The following is a 27,669-nucleotide window of genomic DNA, read 5'->3' as shown; positions in this document are numbered from 1 at the left end:
CATGTACGCTTAGTCCTCCAGAAACTCAGAGACCACCGGCTTGGGGCGAAGCTGGAGAAGTGCGAATTTGAAGTTCAGCAAATCGCATTTCTAGGATATATTATCTCCCCAGAAGGTTTCCAAATGGAGGGTTCCAAGGTACAGGCAGTCCTGGATTGGGTGCAGCCCACTAGTTTGAAGGCGCTTCAGCGTTTCCTGGGCTTTGCGAATTTTTATAGACGATTTATTGCTGGATTTTCGTCTATAGTGGCGCCCTTGGTGGCACTCACTAAGAAAGGGGCGGATGTTGCTCACTGGTCTTGTGAGGCTAAAGCGGCTTTTGCCCGTCTCAAAAGGGCATTTGTTTCGGCCAAGGTGCTGCGACACCCAGATCCAGAGCGTCCTTTTGTGGTGGAGGTGGATGCCTCTGAGATGGGTATTGGGGCAGTGCTTTCTCAGATGGGAGTGTCTGATAATCGCCTTCATCCCTGTGCTTACTTTTCCCGTAAATTTTCGCCTGCCGAGATGAATTATGACGTGGGTAACCGGGAATTGTTGGCTATTAAGGATGCACTCGAGGAGTGGAGACACTGGCTTGAGGGGGCTAAGTTTGTGGTCTCAATTCTCACTGACCATAAGAATCTGGCATATTTAGAGTCAGCGAAGCGTCTCAATGCCAGGCAGGCACGATGGGCTTTGTTTTTTGCTCGCTTTAATTTTTTGATAACATATCGCCCTGGGTCAAAAAACATCAAGGCTGATGCGCTCTCGCGGAGTTTTGCTCCAATCCAGGAGACCACCGAGGAGCCGTTGCCCATTGTTTCCCCATCATGTATTAAAGTGGGCATTACCCAGGACCTCTTATCATTAGTCCTTAGAGCACAGGAGCAGGCTCCTCCAGACCTTCCGGTAGGTCTTTTGTTTGTGCCTCCTAGGTTAAGACAGCGAGTGTTCCTGGAATTCCATGCCAAGAAGTCTGCAGGTCACCCGGGTATTGCCAGAACTCGGGAGTTGCTATCTAGGGCGGTGTGGTGGCCCTCGGTGGCTAAGGATGTGGATCAGTGGGTTCGGGCATGTGACATCTGTGCCCGAAATAAGACTCCTAGAGGGGTTCCTGTTGGCCCATTACATCCACTCTCTATCCCATCTAAGCCATGGACCCACATTTCAATGGATTTTGTGGTGGACTTGCCCAAATCCTCGGGGATGACAGCCATCTGGGTTGTCGTTGACAGGTTTTCGAAGATGGCGCACTTCGTTCCACTGGTTGGGCTGCCATCGGCCAGACGCCTGTCTGAATTATTTATGCTGCATGTTGTGCGTCTCCACGGGTTGCCACTTGATGTGGTCTCTGACCGCGGATCCCAGTTTGTGGCCAAATTCTGGAGGGCATTTTGTTCCGATCTCCAGATTTCTGTCAGCTTGTCGTCGGGCTACCATCCGCAGTCTAATGGGCAGACTGAAAGGGTGAACCAGTCCTTGGAGCAGTTCCTCAGGTGTTATGTCTCCAAGTGTCAGACTGACTGGGTTGCTCATCTGTCCATGGCGGAGTTTGCCTATAACAACGCGGCTCACTCTGCTACAGGGATCTCTCCCTTCCTTTGTGTGTATGGGCATCATCCTAAGGCCAATTCTTTTGACCCCCTGGACTCCACGCCTGGTGGTTCCTCTGTGGTTTCGGTCCTTAGAGGTATTTGGCGGAAAGTGAAGAAAGCCCTTGTGTCTGTGTCATTAGTGACCAAAAGGGTTTTTGATAAGCGGAAAAGACCCTGCAGCTTCAAATTAGGAGACTTCGTCTGGTTGTCTACCAAGAATTTGAAGTTGAGACAGCCATCTCATAAGTTAGGCCCCCGGTTCATCGGCCCTTATAAGATCACCAGGGTTATCAATCCGGTGGCATTTCAGTTAGATCTGCCCCGTTCTTTGGGTATCAATAAAACATTTCATTGTTCCCTTTTAAAACGGGCGATTAGTAATCCTTCTTCCAGTGGAAGACCTTCCCCTCTTCTGATACGTGGCCAGAGGGAGTTTGTTGTTGAAAGGATTCTTGACTCCAAGGTGGTTCGGGGTCGGCTGTCATTTTTGGTGCACTGGAAGGGGTATGGCCCGGAGGAGCGGTCGTGGGTGCGCAGTTGTGATCTTCATGCCCCCAGACTGATACGCTCTTTCTTCTCGCAGTTCCCCGATAAACCCGGTGGTAGGGGTTCTTTGACCCCTCGTCAGAGGGGGGGTACTGTTAGGGTCTCCTGCCCTGTGCTGCCACGTCGTCATGGCAACCGGGAGACAAGTGCTAGCGGAGTGACCTGAGCGCAGCTGATACTCCGGTTCGGGTCTTTTGCTGTGCAGTGGTTATAGGCTCTGTGCATGGCAGGGGATCCGGTGCTGGTTTTTGTGCTCACAGTCTGTGAGGTCTGAGTGGGGCGTGGACAGCACCTGCTTTATAAGGCCTCTTCTCAGGGTAAGCAGATGCTGCTGAATCTTTGTTGGTTAGTCAGTTTCTGAAAGTTAGCCAGTACTGTGTAGCTTTGTATTTGTTTGTTGCTTACTGCAAATAGGCCTGGGGATTTGGTATTACACTCTGCCAATCCAGACCTAGCAGTAAGACTGGAGTCAGTCGTTTAGCTTGCTGAGGTTCTGTTACTACTCTGTGAACTTAGCAAGTTTGCGGCTGTATTCTAAGACTTGCCTGTCTAATCCTGTCTCACTGTGCTAGGTGTCAGGGGTCAGTTTAGTGGCAGTAAACTGAACCTGTGCACTGCAAGTGAGAATTAGGATTGTGGAGACTCTCCTTGTGTCTATCATTCCATCTCTGACCAAGGAGTTTACTGCCACACCCGTTGGTAACCCTTTAGGGTTTTGCTGTTGCCCTTAGCAACAGCATTTCGGGTTCTCTACGTATTAAAACACAACATCTTGCTTTTCCCATCTGAGCAGTTCTAATACAAGGGAGATACCCAGTTCCTTAGCCTCTGGGCTTCTCTGTTCACTTTGTGTGTATTTTGTTACCCTATCACCTTCTGTGTACGTTATGTCATATTCCCCAGTCTGTCTGTAAGTCCATTTGTTTTGCATAACAGTTCAAACACCAGTACATTCCTGCAGGCACTGGAGTGCATAACAGTCCTGACACCAGTACTTTCCTGCAGGCACTGGTGTGCATAACACTTAGTGAAGTGTCTGCCTCAGACCTATGTCATATTTTATGATGTAACTTTCCCAGCTCTAAGAGTCTCTGCTCCAGAGCATCAGGAATTGGTGAGGGAGATGAAAAAGAAGTGGAAACATATGATGTATTAATCTGATGACAGCCAGCTCTTGATTAGATGCGAGTTATACTTATTTCATTAAGGAGTTGCGGGTTATTTATGTTACTTATGGTCATTTACGAAGCCCAAAACATACAGATGTAGCCACGTTCATTCAGCCTACGTGTGGTGTTTAGTGCAAAAAACTAGTCGCATCAAGTTTGCCTCTGAATACAGGGTGGCGTATTCAGTCACAAGGAGGCGTATTCAGTCGCAGTGTAAAGAACTGATTCTCCGGTGAGTGCAATACTGCTGTTCATTCATCAGGTGTCGCTTTTGAAAACCGCCACTACGCATGCGTGAAGTCTCCATCGTAAAGTCAAACAATGCTTGCAGTTTTAGAACTACTTTATTGTAGATGCTTTTTAATTCATTTATTTATATATATTATGGTGTATATACAGTACTGTAATATACGGGTTGGGATTGATATGCGGGCAGTCAAAATACCGACCATGGCATCCTGATGTTGAGAATCCTGACAGGGGAAGGTAAGTATAATTACCTTTCCCCAATGGCTCCCTAAACCTAACCCTCCCTTTTATCAGCCTAACCCTCCCCGGTGGTGCTTAAACCTAAATCCCCCCCCCCCCCTCCAGCAGCCTAAACCGAAGCCTCCCCCCGCCACCTAACCCAATGCTCCCCAGGGGTACCTAAAACTAACCCTTCCGTCCTCGCAGCCTAACACTAACCCTCCCCCTGCATCCTAAACCTAACCTCCTCCCAGGGGCTGGCTGATAACTTTTAGCCTGGGGGGCAAATGCAATCAAGTGGCCCCAGCTTCTCTACCAGCGCACGGCAATGGCAAAATGGAGGTGGCAAAAAAACTGCAGGCATGATTTATCTGATGGGGATGCAGTTTAAATGTGTAGTGAAATATCTTAAAAATCATTGTGTCGGGGGGCGTGGCCTAGCCTGCAAGCTAAGGAGACGTGTTTTATGAGAGCTCCTGCTTGCTCTACACTTTTGGCAAAGTATCTACAATATTGGGGACTCCCGCTACCCCCACAGTCTCTAGAAATTAACCCCCAGTGCATGTGATCGAGGGGCTGCAGCTACGGAGCCGGGGGACTCTTTTAAGGGTCCCTGCGGGTTGTGGCCTTCCCCTCACTGAGAAGCCGGGGACTGTGGTGTGTGTCTCCCCCCAGACTGGGCGCTTGGCTGAGCGTACCTTCTCTGCAGTGGAGTCCAGGTGCGCCTTCCCCCACGATGAGAGCTGCGGCAGCACCCGTGAGAGTCTCTCCCGTGACCTGGCGGCTGAAGTGTTGATCCTATGAGTCCGGCGGCGGCGGCGGCCCCGTGTGGCTGGTGAGCTCCCCCCCACTTGCTTGTCCCTTGGCGCCCGGAGGTCCTGCGGCATGCGTGGCACCTCCGCCCCTACAGCAGTCCGTCCACGACTGTGAGCGGCTCACTGGGCAGCACCGGCGGGCTGAGCGGCTCCCTCTGTCACTAGGCGGCTGCGGCCTCCATCCGCCTTGCACTGGGTCCGGGGGCTGAAGCTGGGTGAAGATCCAGCCGGGAGGGCGGCCACAGCGGGTCCTACTTATAACATACTGACATCTGCCTCATTCACCTGGGCCTCTCTATTGCCGCAGGGCTGTAATTCAGCCAGCCCATTCTCTACACCCAAGGCTGTCAGGGGCTTTTTCAACTTTTCAACCTTTATTTATAGCAGACTTTCTAAGTATAACCATCCCGCTGTCCTAGCCTGATTGGCACCACTTCTCTGTTGCCACCATCTATAACCTGCTGTTGTTATGATAGGATGTGATCTCCTCTAAAATGTGATCTTCCCGTGCCTCCCCGCAGTCACTTTAACCGACACACTTTCACACATGGCATAGAAGTCATCCTGCTGTACTGAGGCCCTCGCTGTACTCCCCTTCTACCGGTGTTCAAATTTTCTCTGGGAAGTGCTATATCATGCCTCCGAAGAAGCACAAAGCCTCCAAACAGATTTCTCAAGTCGCCTTTTTTAAGCCTTCTCCTTATCGTAACAAGTCTCAGGAGAAAGGGGTTCCTGCGTCCGGACCGACCCCTTCGCCTACACTTTCCTCTCCTATGGCGACCGCATCCTCAACTCATAACTCCCCTTCCTCGCCACTTTTGGAGGATAACGAAGCCTTGACAGTAGGCAACATATGTTGCTCAGATCTGTTACCTGGGGGATTCAGCTCATGTGGAAGTGGTAATTTGGGCCCTTTGGATTATTCATCTGCCACTTTGTGCTGTCATTGTTACACCTTCCCTGAAACAGGTGACTGTATCTGTGTAAAAGCAACTTTTATATTTTTATCATTTTTTGTTTTATTTAATAAAGTCCGTTTTTATATACAAACGGTTTTTTTACCTACTTCCATACACATGGGGAAGGAGATCTGAAAGAAACCGCTATAGGAGTGGACAACGCTAAATTCAAGTAAGCATACATGTACGATTTCATGCCAGATGAATAGATGATAAAGAATATCGAAAGATACCTTTATATGTATGGATCCATCGCTTTTATGTAAGCGTTAAAGTGAGCATCATTTATTATTGAGACACACTTCGTGGGTGACCCTTACCTACTAACATCACGGTTTAAAGGTTACTGTATTCTCCATTTTAAAAAGTTCATACCTGTATTACACATTGGAGCATCTTTCTTGTTCCCGTTTTCCATATATATCCTGTGGAGGGGCTGTATTACCCATTAGAGGACGCCATCCCAGGACCCATTTAAAGATACCTTTATATGCATGGACCAGACTTTTTGAAAGTAAGCTTTGAAGTGAGCATAATTTTCCCTGACCACCGCACTTATTTGGGTGATCCCATTATGCCTTCTATCACCACTGAGTGGAGGATCTGAATATATCCCATATTCTTTTATCTTTTTGACTGTTACCATCAAGACAATACTATACATTGGGACATTTTGTTTGTTTTCTTTTTCCATGTGAACATCCCCATTCGATGAGTCAATACACTTAAGAAGACGAATGAACTATTCACAGTAAGAACTGTATAACTGAAATTTCCTATCTACCATTAAAAATTGGCGCAAAATAATATCATCTTTTGCATTGTATACTTGTTTTTTCTGGTTTTGATAACACCAGAAGGTATTGATTGCTGCCTTTTGTTGTCCAGCGCAGAGTTGTATTTCTTTTTGCTATTAACATGAAGCTTCTGTTACACCAGTTTATGGACGAAGTGGCATCAGAATTTCGGGCCATGTTGCAATCCTGTCAGAGCTCTATTGAGGATTTGGGCGAGAGAACCGGTCAGCTGGAAACAAAAATGGGCGAGGTGGTGGGCTCTCATAACACCCTCATCGACTCTCACAATACCCTTGAGCAGTGGCGTTACTAGAAATTTTTCTCCCCCAAGCCAAAAAGTTCTTCGGCGCCCCCCCCCAAAAAAAAATTGGCAGTAGAAAAGGGACGCCGCCAAAAGGGGGTGTGGCTTCGTTGAAATGGGCGTGGCTTCGCATAAAGGGGCGTGGCATTGCAGGGAAATACTACCTTATACCCCAGTTTTGCAACCTGCACGCCCAGACGTTAGCCACCACAGGAAAGAAAAATAATCCTGATTCATGCCCCTTACATTATTTGTCATTTTTCCTCCTTATAGTAATGCCCAGTATACATTATGCCACATACTGCAATGGCCCTTAGACATTATGCCACACACAATAATGCACATGACACAATATGCACACACTGTAATGCCCCCGACACATTATGCCACACACCGTAATGCCTGTGACACATTATGACAGGAATCGCAATGCCCGTTATACATTATGCTACACACTGCAATGCCCCTGATACATTATAGCACATACAATGTCTGTGACACATTATGACACACACCGCAATGACCCTGAGACATTATACCACATACCACAATGATCGTGATATAGTATACAACACACCGTAATGCCTGACACATTATGACACACACCGCAATGTCCGTGATACATTATGCCACACACCGTAATGCCCATTACACATTAAGTTCTACAGTAAGGCTTCTAATTACTTTTAAATTACCTGCTTGTTGCCAGGGGTTTCATGCTCTGGGTTCCATGCACGGTGCCAGGGATTTTCATGCTCAGGGTGTCATGCTCGTTGCCAGGGGTTTCATGCACTGGGTGTCATGCTCGTTGCTAGGGGGTAGTGCTTGTTGGTAGGGCCGTGCTCCCAGTGCCACATATGCCCCCAGTGCCAGATATTCCCCCACAGTGCCAGGTACATGCCCCCAGTGCCAAATATACCCCCCCCCAGTGCCACATATGCCCCCAGTGCCAGATATTTCCCCACAGTGCCAGGTATATGCCCCCAGTGCCAGGTATTCCCCCACAGTGCCACATATGCCCCCTCAGTGCCTGCTCCCCCCAGTGCCAGATATTCCCCCACAGTGCCAGGTATTTGCCCCCAGTGCCAGATATTCCCCCACAGTGCCACATATGCCCCCTCAGTGCCTGCTCCCCCCAGTGCCAGATATTCCCCCACAGTGCCAGGTATATGCCCCCAGTGCCAGATATTCCCCCACAGTTCCACATAAGCCCCCTCAGTGCCTGCTCCCCCCAGTGCCAGATATTACCCCACAGTGCCAGGTATATGCCCCCAGTGCCAGATATTCCCCCACAGTGTCACATAAGCCCCCTCAGTGCCTGCTCCCCCCAGTGCCAGATATTGCCCCACAGTGCCAGGTATATGCCCCCAGTGCCAGATATTCCTCCACACAGTGCCAGGTATATGCCCCCAGTGCCAGATATTCCCCCACTGTGCCGCCAGGTAAATGCCCTCAGTGCCAGATATTCCCCCACAGTGCCTGCTCCCCTATTCCCCCACCCCCGCCGCTCCTTTGTGTTGAAGGGACACGGAGGGCACAGCGCGCGCCTCTCCCGTGTCCTTCCTGGCTCTCCTGCAGGTCTAATAAAGGAAGTGCCGGTTCGTGAGCCAATCAGAGCTCACGAACGGCACTTCCTTTATTAGATCGGCCGGAGAGCCAGGAGGGACTGGAGAGGCGCGCGCGGTGCCCTCCGTGTCCCTCCAACACAGCAGCGGAGGGAAGGAGACCGCAGATTGACATGCGGACGCTCGTCCGCATGTCAATCTGTTCTAAGTCAGTGGCGCCCCCGCAGCCCCTCGCCCCCAAGCCACCGCGAGGACTGCGGGGGCAGTAGTTACGCCACTGCCCTTGAGGGGGAAGTAGCTGCCTTGAGGGATAAAGTGGCGGATCTGGAAGATCGCTCGCGAAAAAACAACCTTAAGCTCAGGGGGGTCCCTGAATCAGTTTCTAATAGCAGCCTTCATGACTATACTATTGAGGTCTTCAAGAAACTCCTGCCCTCCGCCACTTCATCTGATCTGATATTAGACCGTATTCACAGGGTTCCGAAGGCTCGCAGTGCTCCCGAGGAGTTGTCGAGGGATGTCCTAATGAGAGTCCACTTCTTCCACATTAAGGAGTCCCTATTCAAGGCGGCTAGACCTTCTTCTGACACAGCTGAGGCTTTAGGTTTGCTTCAACTCTTTGGTGACCTATCGCAGTATACCCTCACCAAAAGACGTTCTTTTCAACCTGTCACCGTGGCTCTTCGGAAAGCTGGTATTGTTTATAGGTGGGGCTTCCCCACGCACCTGTTTCTAGAGAAGGTTCTACTATTGCTGTGTCTTTAGTAGAAGACGGTATGAGACTTGTTCATAAATGGAATTTAGGGGGAGATCGCGGGACCGGCTCTCCTGACCGCCGACTCCAGCAGGACTGGTCGACGGTTGAGAAATAGGGCCTTGCCTGTGCTGCATTCCTTTGCCAGGAACGCCCATCATGGAGCTGGTGCTATCTTTTCATAATGTCTTGCTATAAGGGTTGCTATGGACATTGCCTTTGCTGATTACCGTTATTGAGTTCATGTTTCCCTTTTTTTTCCAGTTCTGATCGTTTATGCATTGTTTAACGTTACATTTTGGGAGCTAGGTGTACGCAAAATGTTTCATATTGATATCTTTGTTTTAGGCACTATGATAATTTGCTGGATCTAGAACTCAGTGATCTACTCAAGATAGCATGTTTATATTGCCTTTCCCTTATTTGTTCTCTATGCCGTATGACCATATGGTTACCAAGTTTTGTGTTTTTCGGTTATTTGATTGCGGGGAGGTTGGCCACTAACCTCTCTATCTTGTAGTGTGAGGTGCTGGATGTTTTGGCGCCTTACTATGACTCTGTATCTTTACGGTGTCTGCTTTCTCTTTTTCGTTTTTCTGTCGTCTCTTTCTTTTCCCCCTCTGTTTGTTTCCCTTTTGTGTCGTGTCTTCCCCATGTTTATTGCTCTGATGTGTTAGAGTGTTCAGGATCTGGTAGTGTTTTTCTATGTACATGTTGGTTTAAGCGGTTAGCTCGCTCCCCGGTTACTCAGCTATGGTTAAGTTGGTATCACTGAATGTTAAGGGATTATGGGGCAGATGTATTAACCTGGAGAAGGCATAAGGAAGTGATAGACCAGTGATATGTGCAAGGTGATAAAGGCACCAGCCAATCAGCTCCAATATGTAAATTAACAGTTAGGATATGATTGGCTGGTGTGTTATCACCTTGCACATATCACTGGTTTATCACTTCCTTATGCCTTCTCCAGGTTAATACATCTGCCCCTGATTTCCCCACAGAAGCGTAAATTAGCACTGTCCTACTTCTATAAACTAAAGGTGAATGTGGTAGCTATTCAGGAAACTCACTTTAGGAAACTTGACCCCCCAAGATTTAACGATAGCCGATTCCCTACCTGCTATATGGCTAATGGCCCCTCAAAAAAGGCTGGTGTTGCGATACTATTCTCCCTAAACTGTCCTTTTAACTTAGAATCCCAAATAGTGGACCCGATGGTCGGTACCTTATATTAATAGGTCGTCTCGAGAATACTGTGGTTACCTTGGTCTCATGCTACGCGCCGAACTCTGGGCAACTTGAGTTCTGCAGGAAATTGTGTTCCCTAATACAGAATCAGGCTAAAGGGGCTGTTATAATATTGGGGGATTTTATTTTTAACATGGTTGTAGACCCCTCTATGGATAAATCCAGACCCATTAGAACTACCTCATCTATGATTAGGACTGCTTCTGATAAGAACGCTGGTTTTCGACACGTACTCGGGGAGTATGATCTCTACGATGTGTGGAGGACTAAACATCCTACGGTTAGGGACTATTCTTTTTACTCGCATGTCCACTCCTCGTACTCTAGAATTGACCTTTTGTTGACTGATAAGGAGTCGTTAGCGGCTATTAGGAAAGTAACCATTTTGCCGATGTCTTGGTCTGACCACTCCCCATTATTGGTAGTATGGGACCCAGGTACCCGTAAGGTATCTCCAGGTCCCTGGAGGCTGTGGAATTTCCTTCTTAGCCATCCTGAAGCATTTCTTGTCATACAACGTTCTATACAGTTATATCTAGAAATTAACAAACCAGAAGACACCTCGATCTTTAACAACTGGTGCTCCCTTAAAGCAGTAGAACGGGGATCGGCAATTCAGGCAGCTTCACGGCTCAAACGCTCTCAAAATGCTGAATGACGATTGGCTGAACGTGAAGCTGACAGACTTGAATTGGCGCATAAGGCTAATCCACAAAATAGAACTGTTTTTAAACTTTTGCTTGCTGCTAGGGAGAAGGTGAATATTTTCTCTCTTCGGGAGGTGCAACGTAATATTGCTCGCCTGAACCAGAGATTTTATGTATTTGGAAATAAGGCGGGTTGACTTTTGGGCAGGAAATTACGAGGTAAACGAGCTAAAGCTAGAATTCATTATATCTGTTCCTCCACTGGCTCCAGAGTGTTCGATCCTTATGATATCGCAAACACCTTCGCAGAATATTATTCTCAACTGTACAGTTTACAGTCGGACCCAGCTACTCCCCAGCCCTTAGAGACTGAAATTCAGTCTTTTCTGAATAAAATCTTCCTCCCGATGCTGGACTCGTCGACCTGCCTGTCCCTTAGTTCCCCTTGGACCTTAAAGGAATTAAAAGCAGCTATTGATGATCTCCCGATAGATAAAGTGCCTGGTCCTGATGGCTTCCCATCCAATTTCTATAAACCATACAAGGCTGACTTGGCCCCAGTACTGTTGCCAGTTTTTAATGAGGCTTCAGATGTAGGGCGGTTTCCTAGGGAAATGCTTGAAGCACAGATAGTTGCTATCCCTAAACCAGGTAAACCTCCTACATCTGTCCAAAATTACCGTCCTATAGCCTTGTTAAACACAGACGTAAAGCTTTTTGCGAAGCTTATCGCTAATCGCCTCTGCCCGCTATTACCACCTCTCATAGCTGCTGACCAGGTTGGCTTTGACCCAGGCAGGCAGGCCCTGGACAACACTCGGAGAGTTTATAACGTCATGGAGTATTGCAATGCACATAAAACGCCCCTTTTGATTCTTTCATTGGACGCCGAAAAGGCGTTCGACAGACTCCATTGGGCAGAGCCGGCCCTAACCAATATGATGCCCTAGGCAAGATTTTGGCTGGTGCCCCCTAGCACCACCGCTGGTTCCGCCTCTGACCTTGCACCTCTTTCCCAGCACCATCACCCCTCACCCATAGTAGTCCTTATTTTGGTGTTTGTACCCCCTATATTTTAAATAGGAACAGTTCGCACATTTGGCGCACAGCCCAAAAAGGGGTGTGTTTTTGCTGGCAAAGGGCATGGCCACACAACAATAACCCCAATTCCAATTACGCCACACAGTACTGCAAATTTATTCACATTTGATCATGCGATAGTGCCCATAATTCATATTACATCCCACAGTAGTATCACTTTACCTTATAAACGTTACTCCTCACAGTAGAGCCCTTTCTTCACATTACATCACACTGAATTGCTTCTTTTTCACATTACACTACACCCTATTGCTCTTTATTCATATTAGACGACACAGTAGTGCCCTTTCTATACGCAACGCCACATAGTAGAGCACCTTATACCCATAATGCCACACATTAGTAATGCATTTATACACATAATTCCACACAGTAATGCCCCTTACACATTATTAATGTCCTTATAAACATAATGTGCCTTACACATTATGACAACCTTTATTAATGCCCTTTTACACATAATGTCCCTTACATATATGCCACACATTATTGATGCCCTTATACACATAATGACACACATAGTGCCCCCTACACATTTGCTGCACATTATTAGTGCCCCTATACACATAATGACACACATACAGTAGTACCCTGTTACACATATGCCGCACATTATTAATGCCCGTATACACATAATGACACACATAGTGCCCCTTACACATATGTTGCACATTATTAATGCATTTTTACATGACACACATATTGCTCCTTACACATATTCCGAACACTACTGCACAACCAACCCACTCACATGCACACAGCACTCACACTGCCACTAACACTGTGACCTCTACCTCTGCTTGGATACAGATGTGTCCTCATAAATCTTGCCTCAATTTGTATTGCTATGTGGCTAGGATGCACAAGCAGATTCTGCTGATTAAAATGATATGCAGCATGCCTATATATTGTGTGAGACTGTGGCTGTATCTGCATATGAAATGCTACACACAGAATATAGGCATGCCGCATATCATTTTAATCAGCAGAAGCTGCTGGTGCCACTAGGCATATCAAATGCCCTAGGCAATTGCCTAGTTTGCCTATGCCTATGGCCGGCTCTGCTATTGGGGATATCTGCGATCTGTTCACAGTAAATTTGGATTTTGTGGGAGGTTTTTCGATTCTGTCTTTGCTTTGTACTCCGCTCCCTCTGCAAGGGTGTTTGTTAACGGGTGTCTGTCAGGGGGGTTCACTATATCGAACGGCACTAGACAGGGTTGCCCATTGTCACCCCTCATTTTTGCTTTGGCTATCGAGCCCCTGGCCGAGACTATTAGGTCTGATACGACCATTACAGGTCCCGAGATAGGGGGATTGAATCACAAGATCAGTTTATTCGCAGATGACATCTTGCTCTGTTTAACCCATTCTGATACCTCCCTCCCAGTCCTACATAATATCCTGGATACATATTCTAGTATATCTTACTATAAATTGAATACTTCTAAAACGGAAGCCCTACCGTTTCATACTCCACTACAAACATTGACTTTGCTAAAGGACAGATACAGAAATGCTTGGCAAGTGAGGTCTATTAAATATTTGGGTATTCACCTCTCGCTAGACAGGGATTTATATGATTGCAATTATACACCCTTATTAAGTACGTTTGAAAAATAAATTAAAGAATGGTCCCTTCACGAAATTTCTTGGCTAGGACGTATCTCTGCAACCAAAATGATACTGCTCCCAAAACTCCTCTACTTGTTCAGGGCTATCCCTCGTAGCTTCCCCAAACCTCTTAGTGTGCGGGCTAACAAAATCTTTTCTCACTTTATTTGGAAAGGGTCTAAACCCCGCATTGCTAGGCAGGTTTTGACTTTACCAAAGAATGCTGGAGGGGTAGCTTATCCCAGTTTGGATGCGTACCACTCCACCTGTCTTCTCAGCCAGGCTCGGGACTGGTTCTCCACGCACAACCCTAAACCATGGGTCCTTATTGAACGGTCTTTTCTGGGATTGATTGACATAAGGGATCTCTTCGTGCTGCCTGTTCATGGTGTTCCAAAATGGCAGGGCCCTGGGGAAGCGATTAGAAGTACCTTAAAGCTTTGGCATCTGGTGGTAGCGTCTGACCCAGCTATCTCGCTGCCAGCAGTGAACCTGCCTATCAGAACTATTGCCAGTTTCATCCCTAATCTCACGTTGGAAGCTTGGATAGATGCTGGGATTGTGGTTCTGAAGGATCTCTGCTCGGAAAGGAAGTGTAGCGCCCTTCTCTAGCTTACACTCCCATTTCAATATACCTAAACATGACTTCTTTAAATACTTACAAATACGCCATTGCCTTTATTCTTGTGCTGGAGGGATGAGATGTCCCATTTCCCTTCCAGCTCCTTTATACTCTAGACTGTCCTCCCTTGGTCATAGAGGTGGAATTTCTAAGTGGTATTAGTATATTGTTCTTCTGACCAAAATGGTTAAGACTCCTTCGCAGCTTAAATGGGAAAGTGATCTTTCCATTGTTCTCCAAGAGGAGGAGTGGGACACGATCTCCTTAATGTGTTTCAAAATTTCTAAATGTCTCCAACATTCCAAAATGTTTTATAAGTTGTGTCACAGGGCGTACTTCACTCCGCAGTGGCTTCATAGCATTTGGCCCTCGATGTCCCAACTCTGCTGGAGAAATTGTAGGCATGTGGGCAACATTTTACATATTTTCTGGGAGTGCCCGTTCTTTAGGCCGCTGTGGACGGAAGTGTTCTCTCTTATGCGGGAAGTGCTGGGTTTAGAGATGCCATTGAATCCCATGTTTGCCTTATTCCACTATTCAACACATGCCCTACTGAACTGTAATAGGTATGTTGCTGGTCATATCCTCATATCCATTAAAGCGGCAATAGGCCAACTCTGGAAATCACAGTCAATACCCACCATCCACACTATTATTAATAATACAAGCATTTCTAGTTTGAAACAGCAGGAGGTGCGTATTCTATATCGCCTCCCTCGGTGCAAAGAAATTGGATGAAATGGAGGGAATTTAGGGGACGGCAGGGTCATACCATACTCCCTAATGATTCCACAGATTTGTCGCAGTTGCACTCCCCTCAGTCTGACATTGATTTAATGTAATAGATATTCCTCTTCTACCTCCTTATACCAATGCCTGGTAATGCCGCTCCTACGAACACAAATATTGTAGAGTTTTACTTTTGTCTTCTCGTTTCCCCTTTTGTGTCATTGTCTTGTACTCTTTCTTCTTATCTCTCTACTTACACTGTTTGATGTTTTCTCTGTTTTGCATTTGTTATGTTTCTTATTTGTTTGTTGCCAAGATTGGAAGTACACGTTTGGCAAATTGAGCACTCTGCCCTAGGGTTACTGTATTATGTAGACCAGAGGTTCTCAAACTCGGTCCTCGGGGGCCCACACAGTGCATGTTTTGCAGGTCTCCTCACAGAATCGCAAGTGAAATAATTAGCTCCACCTGTGGACCTTTTAAAATGTGTCAGTGAGTAATTAATACACCAGTGCACCTGCTGGGTTACCTGCAAAACATGCACTGTGTGGGCTCCCGAGGACCGAGTTTGAGATCCTCTGATGTAGACTTATGTCATTTATTCAATTCTGTTATTTTTCGGACAATGTATGAGAACTGTACTATTACTCTTGGATTTTGTCTTTCTGAAACCTAAATAAAAACTGTTATTTAAAAAAAAAATCATTGTGTCTAAGAACAATAATAAAGTTTGACATACAGAAACTATTCTAGTGAATTATATAAAACATAGGAAAAATAGGCCTAATTCAGATGTAGATGGAGTGGCTGTCACTTCCTTGGAAGCAGCAGTGATAGCGCTGTATGGTGATGGAGCAGGAGGTGTCTATTACAAGTAGACACCTCCTGCTGCAGTTGTGATCTCACCTGTGTCCTAGGATGCAGGCATCAGATCACTGGCTAACAGAAAATGTTTTTAAAAATATACTAATAAATTAGTATATTCTTTCCGGGCGCTTTAACAGAGCTGATTTCTTGAGCGGCTGTTAGATTAGGGTGATAGTCAGTCACCACATGTGGCAAAGCAAGCAAAAGGATAAAAACAGCGCTACCAGGTGCTAATATTCATACAAATATGCACATTTTAATAAATGATGTTAAATACCATAAACACATACACATAAAATCAAATGAACATCAAATACAAATAACATAAGCCTCAATGCCAGTAATATGACCAAAGTGATTTTCCATGGACTCTATAAAGGCCAAGTGATGATTGAAAATGTTCCAATGCTTTAACATGCAATGACCATGCACCGATAACCGGTTTATAATTACCAGGTCCCAAGTGGAAAGATAGCCGGGTATTCCACCTAGCGAGGTGAAGATGATTCTGTCCTACGCCAATGTAAATGGTGGTTCTCCCCTTTTATTAAACGTCCACATAAACAGATTCTGGATCGGTCTCCGGATGGGTGAATATTGAATGGGTAAGAGCTCTAAAGACCACTGTGGGTCATCCCAAACATAAATGTCCAAATTTATAAAAAGCAACGGATGGTCAATTGCATGGACCACTGCAGATGGTCCCAATCACTGGCCTGGCGACGTCCTGGTCATAGGCTGGCAACCTAATGCGTTTCACTGTCTGTTTGGCTGCTTTATCAAATGGTCATTGCATGTTAAAGCATTGGAACATTTTCAATCATCACTTGGCCAAATCACTTTGGTCATATTACTGGCATTGAGGCTTATTTTATTTGTATTTGATGTTCATTTGATTTTATGTGTATGTGTTTATGGTATTTAACATCATTTATTAAAATGTGCATATTTGTATGAATATTAGCACCTGGTAGCGCTGTTTTTATCCTTTTGCTTGATCAGATCACTGGCTCCCCATCAGGCAGCTTGCGGAGATCCATGGCCTCTTCTCTCCCTTAAACAGCAGAAACATGCCTCCGTTATGGGAAACTGAGGTAATTGCCACCCCTCCCCAGAGTGGCAGCAGACTGTCTATCACTGACAATCTGCTGCCATCCTACTTCCTACATAGCAGGACCCATGAGCAAGAAGTAGCAACATCAACTGGACCAGAATGAGGTCCAATATACTGTACAATAACCACCTCACATCACCTCCCTCAGCTCCTTCAATGTCCAAATGACATAAAATGTATATCAAGACAAAAAAAGTAAAAGGTGCAGAATAAAACAAACACATTCACAACACTGAGGCATTTGAATAAGCAATTAATAAATCACAATAACCATTAATATCACTGTTCCAGGAGCATACAGATGACAGAAGGCCTAATTAAGTAACGATCGGATGTATATTATTTTTTTACACGTTTAGGACTCCTACATTCACTAGAAATGTGAACACAGAAAAAGATTAGCTTGCATTATGAAATGATTGAGCGTCACCAATGCACACAGTGAAAAGCACTCTACACAGTTGGGGACACACTGCAATATAACAAGAAAAGAAAGACTTTGGGGTATATTTACAATTTCACCAATAACGCATGGGCAGCAATGACACACTCAACAGTGGGCTTTAGGGCCATTGTAGAAAATATTTGTGTTGTGTCAGGACCAAAGAAACACTGCTTCTATAAACACATGAGTTTGTGTCTCTTTACACAAGGAGTAGTGTGTAAGCAGTTACTGCTTATACTGTATATTGGGCTAGGCCGCTCGCAATCACTTACACTAATGTAGCAGCAAAGTAAAAAAACAAAACAAAACACACAATTGCAAAGGACCTCTCTCTGGGTCCCTTCCCCCAACCAAAGCCGGCATGAGCCCTTCATTTACATACTCTTTTGTTATTCATTTAAGCTGTTCTCCCTGTCTGTGAAATAAGAAGTCTCACAGGAAGGGAAGGGGTGGGTAGGCGGCCTATAGTATGAATTGAATGTTGTGTCCTAGCAAAAGGCCATGTTCTGTGGCCGAACGGTAGCTTGTCTGGCCGCCATGCCCATGGTCCCAGGTTGATTCCCATTGTGGAGGGAGCAAACTAATAGAGTCACCAAGATGAAGAGATGAAGATCGGAGAGCAGCAGTGCCCAAGCCAACAAGTTCAGTGGCAGAACTTGCACATTGACGCCTGGTGGGAGGATCACCTGCTTGTATTTGTGCTCACATCTTGCTATTATGTTTAGTTAGTATTCAGGTATACTATTTCTGACACCTTACAAATACTGTAAATGAGGAGGATAATTGCAGTTAAGGTGGGTACACACTGGCCGATATATCAGCCGTTCTATTGAACGGCCGATGTATCGCTGTGTGTGTACGGGCGATCAGCCGCCCGGCCGTACACATTATGCAGCCGGCGGTGATTGATAGCTGAACTGGGCGGGCGTGTGTACACGCCCGCCCAGTTCATCAATCTTACTGTTAGAAAATACATTTTTACTTTGCTAAGTTTAAATAAAGATTTGGGGGACGGAGAGGGCTCTTCTAGATGGAGCTTCCTTGTTACCGGGTGGGAGAAAATTCTCTTATTACCCACAAAACACCCATGGTAATTAATACAGGTTCCATTTTATTGGTGGTATACTGGAGACATATTTATAATATAATATTGGTGCCCCATTTTATTGGTTATCCTGTGTTATAACAGTGATAACAGATGCCAAAATATGTAAAATAAACACAGCCAATAGAGAAAAAATATCCAGAGAAGTTGATAAAAGAATGTAGTAAAAGCTAAAGCCATTTCCTTATGTGAGTTATTGAACTATAAGGATAAACAGGATAAAGTTAAGTTCTTTTTTGTTTCTTTTATAACTAAATAGAACAATAAAGAAAAACAAATAAGGAATATAATGAGTAGATATTTGAATGTTCTCTCCTTGTATTCAATCCTTGGGAAGGTCTTTAAAAAACAAAGAAAAAAAATATTTTCAGAATAGCAAAATCCTTAAAAGATTCCCAGGCTCCTAGTATTCTCCCCATGATAAAAGATAATAATTGGATAAGGAAATCTAAGGGCTTTTATCTCTGTACTCACTTCAAAGTATGAACTTTAGTCATTTTAATAACTCCAGAGCCAACAAAATAGAAAGTTTTATGAACTGTCAAACACCACATGTGATATAGAGTACATGATAAAAAGTGTGAAGTATATTGGGAAGATTGAAAGACAGTTGAAACAAAATTTTGGCATATAAGGAATTTTCCAAATACAGTAAGGTGACCATACAGTGTCCCTAGACATTTTGCAGAATGTCAGGAACACTTAATTACTAAATGTATCTATTAAAATGGTAAAACACACGGTAGTTCAAGATGAGAGAGAAGTGGAAATCTTAAAAAAAAAAGAAATAGCTAGGTGTGAAACTTTTTGGATTCAAAGACTCAATACTGTACATTGGCACCTTTAACTTTTAATGAGGGGCGTGATATACAGTAGCTCCCCTTTTAGTAGGTTAATACTACAACTGTTGCGGTCAATTTCCCAGAAGATCACAATAACACATAAGTAGAAGCTGTATCTGCTAAACATACTATGTGCAGCTACCACTAAAGTACATAATGCAGGTTCATACAGTACATCTACCTTTGTATTTGATAGAGTGAACGCAGTGGGGTACGGCATGTGGAGTCACAGTACTTTTACATAACGGATGCACTGTGGGGTAATGCCCAAAACTTTTTCTAACTTTTCTAAACATTAAAGCTTTTTGATTACTTAAAAAAAAAAGTTTTAACTTTTTTGTTTTTTACACTGGAGCCGAGAACAGCACTGGACACTAGACAGATGTGTCGGCAGCAGTGGAGCAGATAGACACAGGACAGCCACTTGTATGGAGTCCAGAGTTTCTGGACACAGCACAGCCACTTTAACCAGCAGAGTACAGTGCAGCACACAGCAGTATTACTGAGAACAAAGTGAAATGATGCCAAGTCACGGCTGCGAGTCCCTTACATAAAATTCAAAACCCACAAGAATCTGACGCCAGGAGTATGACGCTTTGCCTTGATTTGGAAACAGAGTCTGACAGGAACACCTGGCTCAAGTACGCTCGGATCCTAGAAGTTTGGGTGCATTTGGATATATATACATACATACACACACACATATATACACACACACACACACACACACACACACACACACGTGAGCCAGACATTAGTCATCATGGAAAAACAACGCAAACCTGATTTGGGGTAAGTTACATTGTAGACATCATTATTTATTACCTGATTTGGGGTAAGTTACATTGTAGACATCATCATCCCAAACTTCAAATCCATTTTCTGCATAATTGAGTCTCTCCTCTGAATGTATTTGATTGGCAAATCTGATTCCTTTGTATGTGAAATAATCAAATGTCATTTTTATCTGCAGACAGATTAAAACAATATATAGATATTAAAATCTTCAACTTTTTAGATATTACCTTACAAAGAACTGAAAAGACCTAGTTAGAGATAAAGTATTTGCAGCCAGTAATCTTGAAGAAGGTTTCAGCTAGTGTTCAGGTGGTGTGATTAGATAAGCGCTATATCCCAGTAATTATTGGGTGACGGTGTGGACCATGGTGGTCTGCTATACAATACAAAGTTGCTAAACTACTGTACAGTTCAGTACTGGGTTAAAGAAAGATACTGTACCTCACAGTCAGTATACAGTGAGATGAGGGGTGTAAACAGAACCTTAGGGCCCCGTAGCAAAATGTTGATGGAGCTCCAAGGTTTCCAGGGAGGGACATCCCAGCCCTCATCTTCTCTAATATTGCTTTAATGGCGGCATCAGTCTATTCATCGTCACCAATCCACCCTTACCCAGCTCTGCATTTACTGCTTAAAAGCGGAATGGATCAAAAAACTTTTATTTCCCTATGGACAGATTTTAATGTCAGGAGGAATAAAGAAGAATGATGACTCTGACACACAGTATTCTGTGATTTTTCTTGTGACAGTGGTCACACAGCAGTGAACTTAATGGCTACAGACATAGCAGAGCACCAATAGCGGCAGCTGCACAATGCTCTGTAACTGCTTCCTTTGCTACTCTGTTGGAAACATCAATGTGTGGGGCACATAGGGTGTGAAATTCAGAGACATGAACCCTTTCTCTGTAGAAACCATAAAAGTTATAGTTCTTAGCTATGTAGAATAGCAGCTATAGCAACATTTAAAATTGAACAGACCGACAACGCTACTCAAACGCTCCCTTGTGTGCAGTAGACGCCATGGTTTATTCTAGGATTTTCCTGTAGTGTGTATCATTAGGGGACAAATGAGAAGAATATTGATCTAGACAAGAGGCAGAATCCCTCCGGCATCAATAATAATAATCATTATACTCTAATCTATGATCTGCTTGATGGATGGTTGTACTGCCTACACAATGATGATGCTTGCATATTGGCCCAGATCTTGGTGCACATATTTCCCTAGTGGATTGTACACAGTGGATCCAGGTTATATTGCTGAGGAATCAACTAACCTATTGCAAAATGAATAAAAGTCTGCGCTTACATGGCAGACTACCCCAGCTACAGTACGCAGCCCATCTTGATAATATGATGTAATTCTTTATAGTTATGTGTGTTCCAATTTTTACACAGAAGATTTTCTTCTTGTTTTAGACTTTTTATATCGGTTTATTTCTTTGCTTGAATATATTTTAAGTTATCTCCATATTGTGTTTTTAATTTGTATAACATATTTATTATACCCTTTCTTTGTTAAAATATATTCATTTTCTTTTGACTACTCTGATGTATCTCTCCATTTCCCTGCCATATTTTCCAATATATTCTTTGTTTGTCAGTTTACTAACATACTACTTTTATTACATACTCTGAACTGTCCTTTGTTCCACACATTCAATCTGTCTCTAAATCATGTTACATGCACCTTAAAAACATATCCAATACGCCCTTATCTTACACAAGACACTGCAAAAACTCTAATCCATGCACTCATCATCTCCCGCATTGATTATTGTAATAGTCTCCTTACTGGTCTTCCCAAACATAGGCTATCACCACTTCAATCCATTTTAAATGCAGCTGCGAGGCTAATCTTCCTCGCCAGACGTTCTTCATCTGCTGATCCGCTCTGTCAGTCCCTCCATTGGTTACTGGTATTCTACCGTGTCAAATATAAAATACTTTTACTTACATACAAGGCTATTAACCAAACTGCACCATCATACATCTCCTCACTCATCTCAAAATATCTCCCTACCAGACCTCTCCGCTCTGCACAAGATCTGCGTCTCTCATCCACATGTATTACCTGTTCCCACTCAAAATTACAGGACTTTACCCGGGCTTCACCCACTCTGTGGAATGCACTCCCACGCACAATAAGACTCTCCTCTCGTCTCCAAACCTTTAAACGTTCTCTGAAAACTCATCTCTTCAGACAAGCCTACCAAATTTCAGACCCACACACATAACCTTCACAGCTTCCCTATCATGTTACATCCCCTCTGTACAGTCCACATAAACTCACATTTTGTCTTCCAACATTGCTGGGTGATCATATCATATACAACCCATTAAGAACCTAGCAACCTGGGGAACCATTATGTGACAGGTAGCATCTATCCTTGTGTATCAATGCCTATTTCCCTATAGATTGTAAGCTTGCGAGCAGGGTCTTCCTACCTCTGTCTGTCTGTCTTTGCCCAGTTTTGTTCTATAATTGTTGTTCTAATTGTAAAGCGCAACGGAATATGCTGCGCTATATAAGAAACTGCTAATAAATAAATAATGACCTACTTTTATCATCTAGCGAGTAACCTCACCCAACTTTCCACAATTACAACCACCAAGTACAACTTTTTACTAATTTAACTATGCAGGAGATATTAAGTTGAGTGCACATAGACAAAGACAGTAGGTGACGCTATTATTAGGGCCATGATGGGGCAGACTAAACATCAGATTAGTGATTAGGGAGTATTCAGTAATTTTAGCTCCAGGATTACTAATACGTCATGGGTTGAGTTGACGTATTAAGGGCTTTCATTTCCCCTCCTGGATCAAACATCTACTACTCCTGGTACTGTGGTGCTAGAAATTAATTGGAATGCATGGTATTTATTCTGGGTCAGGAGTGGCTTGAGCCCTTTTGGAGAAAAGCACTATAAATACAATTATTAATATTGAAATATTGAATGATAATGTACAGTCTACCAAGGTCAGTGGTATTAAATTACTTTGCTACAGTAGGTGGTCATGTTAGTTAGGTTGACTAAAACAATTAATTTGTTTGTCACCCAATTATGTGATTTACTTTTCTATGAAGAACTATACACACACACACACACACACACACACACACACACACACACACACACACACACACACACACACACACACACACACACACACACACACACTTATCCTTATTAAGAGGGGTATTAAATGTTCTCACTTTGGTTAAATGCTGCTGATAGAAATCAAAGCATGGGCTCATATCTGGAAAGTAACATAGAAATTCACAGCAGATAGTAACCAATTTGCCCATCTAGTCTGCCCATAAAGAACACTGTTTGTGTTTTAGGGAATTACACTCCAGTGGGGCAGGGACTATGGGCTGAATTCAGACCTGATCGCTGGGCTGCATTTTCGTACAGCGGGCGATCAGGCCTAAACTGCGCATGTGAATGCACCGCAATGTGCGGGCGCGGTGCACGGGTACAAAGCAGATAGCCGCTCCGCGATGGGTTTGTACATGACCGTTTGCAAGGAGATTGACAGGGAGAAGCTGTTTGTGGGTGTCAACTGACCGTTTCATGGGAATGTTTGGAAAAAGCGTTTGCAGGGAGGGTTCCTGATGTCAATTCCGGTCCCGGACAGGCTGAAGTGTTCGCAGCGGCTGAGTAAGTCCTGGGCTACTCAGAGACTTCACAAAATCTGTTTGTACAGCTCTGCTACACATGCGTTCGCACACTTACAAAGCGAAAATACACTCCCCTATGGGCAGTGACTATGCGAACGCAGGACTGCAAAAAAACCCTAGCGATCAAACAGGTCTGAATTAAGCCCTATGAGAGATCAGATGGAAGCTGGTTTGAGGAGGGTGTGAGTAGAACAGCTGTGGTGTCCATCTTGTGAGATGGAGACATCAGGGCTGAGTGAAGACAATTTGAGATTAGAGTGACAGAGACTTTCAGCAAAGCCACTAGAGTCTCAGCAGGAAGCAGAGCTAAGAGAATAGAAATAAAGCTTCAGTGACCAGTACTTCCATCCATCTACATTGTTGTGCATGCATTTGGAGGAAGAGTCTGACCTTGAGGAACAGACCATTTGGATGAGGAAATTTAAGCTGCTAGTAATCACACTCAGAGGGTCATATGTAATTAAATCCGGGTTGGTCGGAGGTGCGGGTTCCCGGCCAAACTCTGAAGTTTTTTTTAAAGTGGCAATCGTGTACAAAGAAAAACCATGCCTTGTAAATAATTGCCGCTTTAAAAAAAGTCTGAGTTCAGCCCAGAACCCGAACCTCCAGCCAACTTGGAATTTATTACATACAGCAAGTCTCAAATCATAGGAAAAACATATTCTGCCATTGCAGTCCAAGTTTTAAAGGAAAATCCATGCTTGAGTTCAGATTAAATTGACTGAGCTACTAGTTAAGCCACCTTTGCTCAAGCACTGATATCCTTAAACTTGGATTGTAATAGCAGAGTTTAGGAAGATCTAATCTACTGAATGAAATCCTTTTGTAATGAATGAGGAGTGTATTTCTTTGCTAGCCAACATGCAAAGGTCTCATTGTGCAACGACCTGACATAATGTCTTTATAAAGAACTAAACTATAACCATTCAAGTTCTCTGTTTTAGGTTATTACATATTGGACTTTGTTATCCAAAGACTTTCCTGTCAGAGTTAGTATGTGCTGTAAGCCTCACTGTTGATAAATGATAATATATACTACTAGTGATACAGAGTATGGAGGCTGACATATACTGCATTTATTTTTAATACTTTTGGCGTGGTGCACTAAGGTCAAAATATGGGCAAAACCTTCTGGAGCTGGTACCAGATGAGCAATCCCCTCTATAGATAGTTTTGCTTAAAAGAAGCTTATGGACTTTTTTCCCAGTGTCCCCAGTGGCTTGCACATACGCTGGCCAGCCGCCATGCATGTGCAGAAGGACTCCCAGGTCATAAATCCAGAAGTTCTATCATCGCAAAGTACAGCTCTTATCGGAAGAACTCCCTTTGCAGTTTTAATCACCTTTGTGCATACATACTGGCATTATTAAGTTCTCTAGGCATGTTATCAATGGCAATATGTATGCATCCAAATTGCAAAGTTCTGTACATTCCGCCCGTTAGGATGTTAATGTCTTTTAGAAGTGTTTATATGTGTTGAACTAAAGTAAGAGTGTTAATGCATTTATTGCAAGATTTATTGTATACATTGATAATATCTTTATCCTTGAATAATTGAGCTGCACTAGTTAAACATACATCCTGGTTGCAGAATAAGTACCATAATTATTTTACTTACCATCTAAATCATACATATTAGTGTCTGTTCTGGGTACTGTCCTTGCCTCTCTGCGAGGGTGTGATACAGCAAGAGTATCTCAAACGAGAAGCTGACCAAGGACTAGGTACTTCCAATTTGTACTTAACCCACCCACTACACCCTCCCCCCACCCCCACTTAAGGTACCACAAGGGGCCCAGATTTGATATCAGAGAAACGGATATGAGAGGATTCTTATGGCATACCTCCCAACATGACTGTCTCCAGGAGGGACAGAATCCTCTGCTTCTGGACTTCCCTCTTAATTTAGGATTGCCATCACCTGTGCTGAAACACCTTTCTTACCCATTAACCTGTTCAAAACAGGTGCAGACAATCATAAATTAAGAGGGAAGTCCAGAAGCGGAGCATTGTGTCCCTCCTGGAGAGGGTCATGTTGGGAGGTATGATATGGTATATGAGGAGGGATTGGATAACAAATAAAAGATATTAGGGGACTCTGGCTTATAAAGGGGCATGATGGGTACCCAGGCCACACTCTTTATATAAATCATGTGGGGAGCTTTGGTGCATTTGTATAGCTACCACTTTTTCATTATATGGAGGATGCACCTACATTAGAAGATCATAGTCTTGATGAGCCTGTGGTGCCTATTTCTTCATCCTAATGTCCTTTTATGTCAAGAGCTGGCTATGGCTCTTACGTACTACCATTATGTTATTGCTCATAACTATGATAAATTCTTCAATTTGTTTTCTTGAAGCCAAAAATCTGATTGATGTAGCTCGTTTCATGTATTGTGCAATTCTTGCTGTTTATTTATTCCGTCACTTATCTCCATTATTGATTGAACTAATTTGACCTTTCAAAGTGGCAGACTTTGTACTGTGACTATGGGACCACGGGAATAACTGTTATTTTTACTACTAGTAGTTTAATAAAAAGAGAAAAGTTATCTCCCACACTTCTGAAAATAATATCGCTGAAGCTGCCATTTGGAGAATCTAGGGGTTACTTCAGGTGACTTGGCTCTCAATTTAGATATATTCATGTATGTGCTACTATTACACTACATAACATTATTATTATTATTATTATTATTATTATTATTATTATTATTAAAATTTTTAATAAGGCACCACAAAAGAATTGCAGCGCCATACATATGACTAGAGATGAGCGGGTTCAGGTTCTCCGAGAACCGAACCCCCCCGAACTCCACGTGGTTTACACGGGTCCGAGGCAGCTTCGGTTCTTCCCGCCTGACTCGGAAAACCCGAATGAGGCAAAACGTCATCATCCCGCTGTCGGATTCTCTCTAGATTCGGATTCCATATAAAGAGCCGCGCGTCGCCGCCATTTTCACTCGTGCATTGTCAAGAGAGCGAGAGGACGTGGCTACGTTCTCTGAGTGGAAAGCTCAATATCAGTGCTCAGTATCTGTGCTGCATTGTGGTGACCAGTATACTACAGTACAATAGTCCAGTGCTGCATCTCGCTGCTCAGTGTCAGTTCTAGTATCCTCATCAGTGCTCAGGATCAGTGCTCATTGTCTTGTGCTGCATTGTGGTGACCAGTATACTACAGTACAATAGTCCATTGCTGTTCTTGCTGCCCAGTGTCACTTCTAGTATCCTCATCAGTGCTCAGTATCACTACTCATTGTCTTGTGCTGCATTGTGGTGACCAGTATACTACAGTACAATAGTCCAGTGCTGTTCTCGCTGCCCAGTGTCAGTTCTAGTATCCTCATCAGTGCTCAATATCACTACTCATTGTCTTGTACTGCATTGTGGTGACCAGTATACTACAGTACATTACTAATAGTCCAGTGTCTTGTGCTGCATCTTGCTGCTGTAGGGTGCTGTGGTAGTGTCCTGTCACTGTGCATAGGTCATCATCATTCCAGTCACAGTGGTATCTGGGGGGTGACAATTCCAGAGGGCTTTTGTGCTGCTCACTAATACTAGTACAGTGTCTTGTGCTGCATCGTGCTGCTCAGTGTCAGTTCTCCTTAGTATCATCAGTGCTCAGTATAATCAATGTGCTGTTAGACGTGCGCCCGTTATCCGCCATTAGTGCAGTGGGATTTAGACAATTAATGAAGTTATTGTGTCCCCGGTACCAAATCCCATCTAGATTCCACTTCACTAGGCAGGCGATAGCGAGATTTTGCCAATTAATTCCAGTGATCTGGACGTAGCATTACAGTGATTTTACCAATTAATATCAGTGATTTATAATTATTAATTACAGTGATCTTGCCAAATAATTCCAGTGATTTGGTCATATAATTCCA

The 27,669-nt window shown here is 44.0% G+C and overlaps 1 protein-coding gene across 2 annotated transcripts in view; it reads right to left on the bottom strand.

Moving 5' to 3' along the window:
• Positions 1-27,669, bottom strand: part of LOC134965074 (sulfotransferase 2B1-like) — a 207,533-nt gene that overhangs the window by 131,003 nt on the left and 48,861 nt on the right. For both annotated transcript variants that reach the window (XM_063941636.1, XM_063941637.1), the window contains one exon: positions 20,108-20,249. In XM_063941636.1, coding sequence (XP_063797706.1) covers positions 20,108-20,243 — 136 coding nt within the window. In that variant the 5' untranslated portion in view covers positions 20,244-20,249. The remainder of the gene's footprint in view (positions 1-20,107; positions 20,250-27,669) is intronic.

Source organism: Pseudophryne corroboree, chromosome 10 (genome assembly GCF_028390025.1).
Source record: "Pseudophryne corroboree isolate aPseCor3 chromosome 10, aPseCor3.hap2, whole genome shotgun sequence".
Classification (NCBI taxonomy): domain Eukaryota; kingdom Metazoa; phylum Chordata; class Amphibia; order Anura; family Myobatrachidae; genus Pseudophryne; species Pseudophryne corroboree.
The sequence above is the reverse complement of the archived record's forward strand: the minus strand, read 5'-3'. Positions and strand labels throughout refer to the sequence as shown.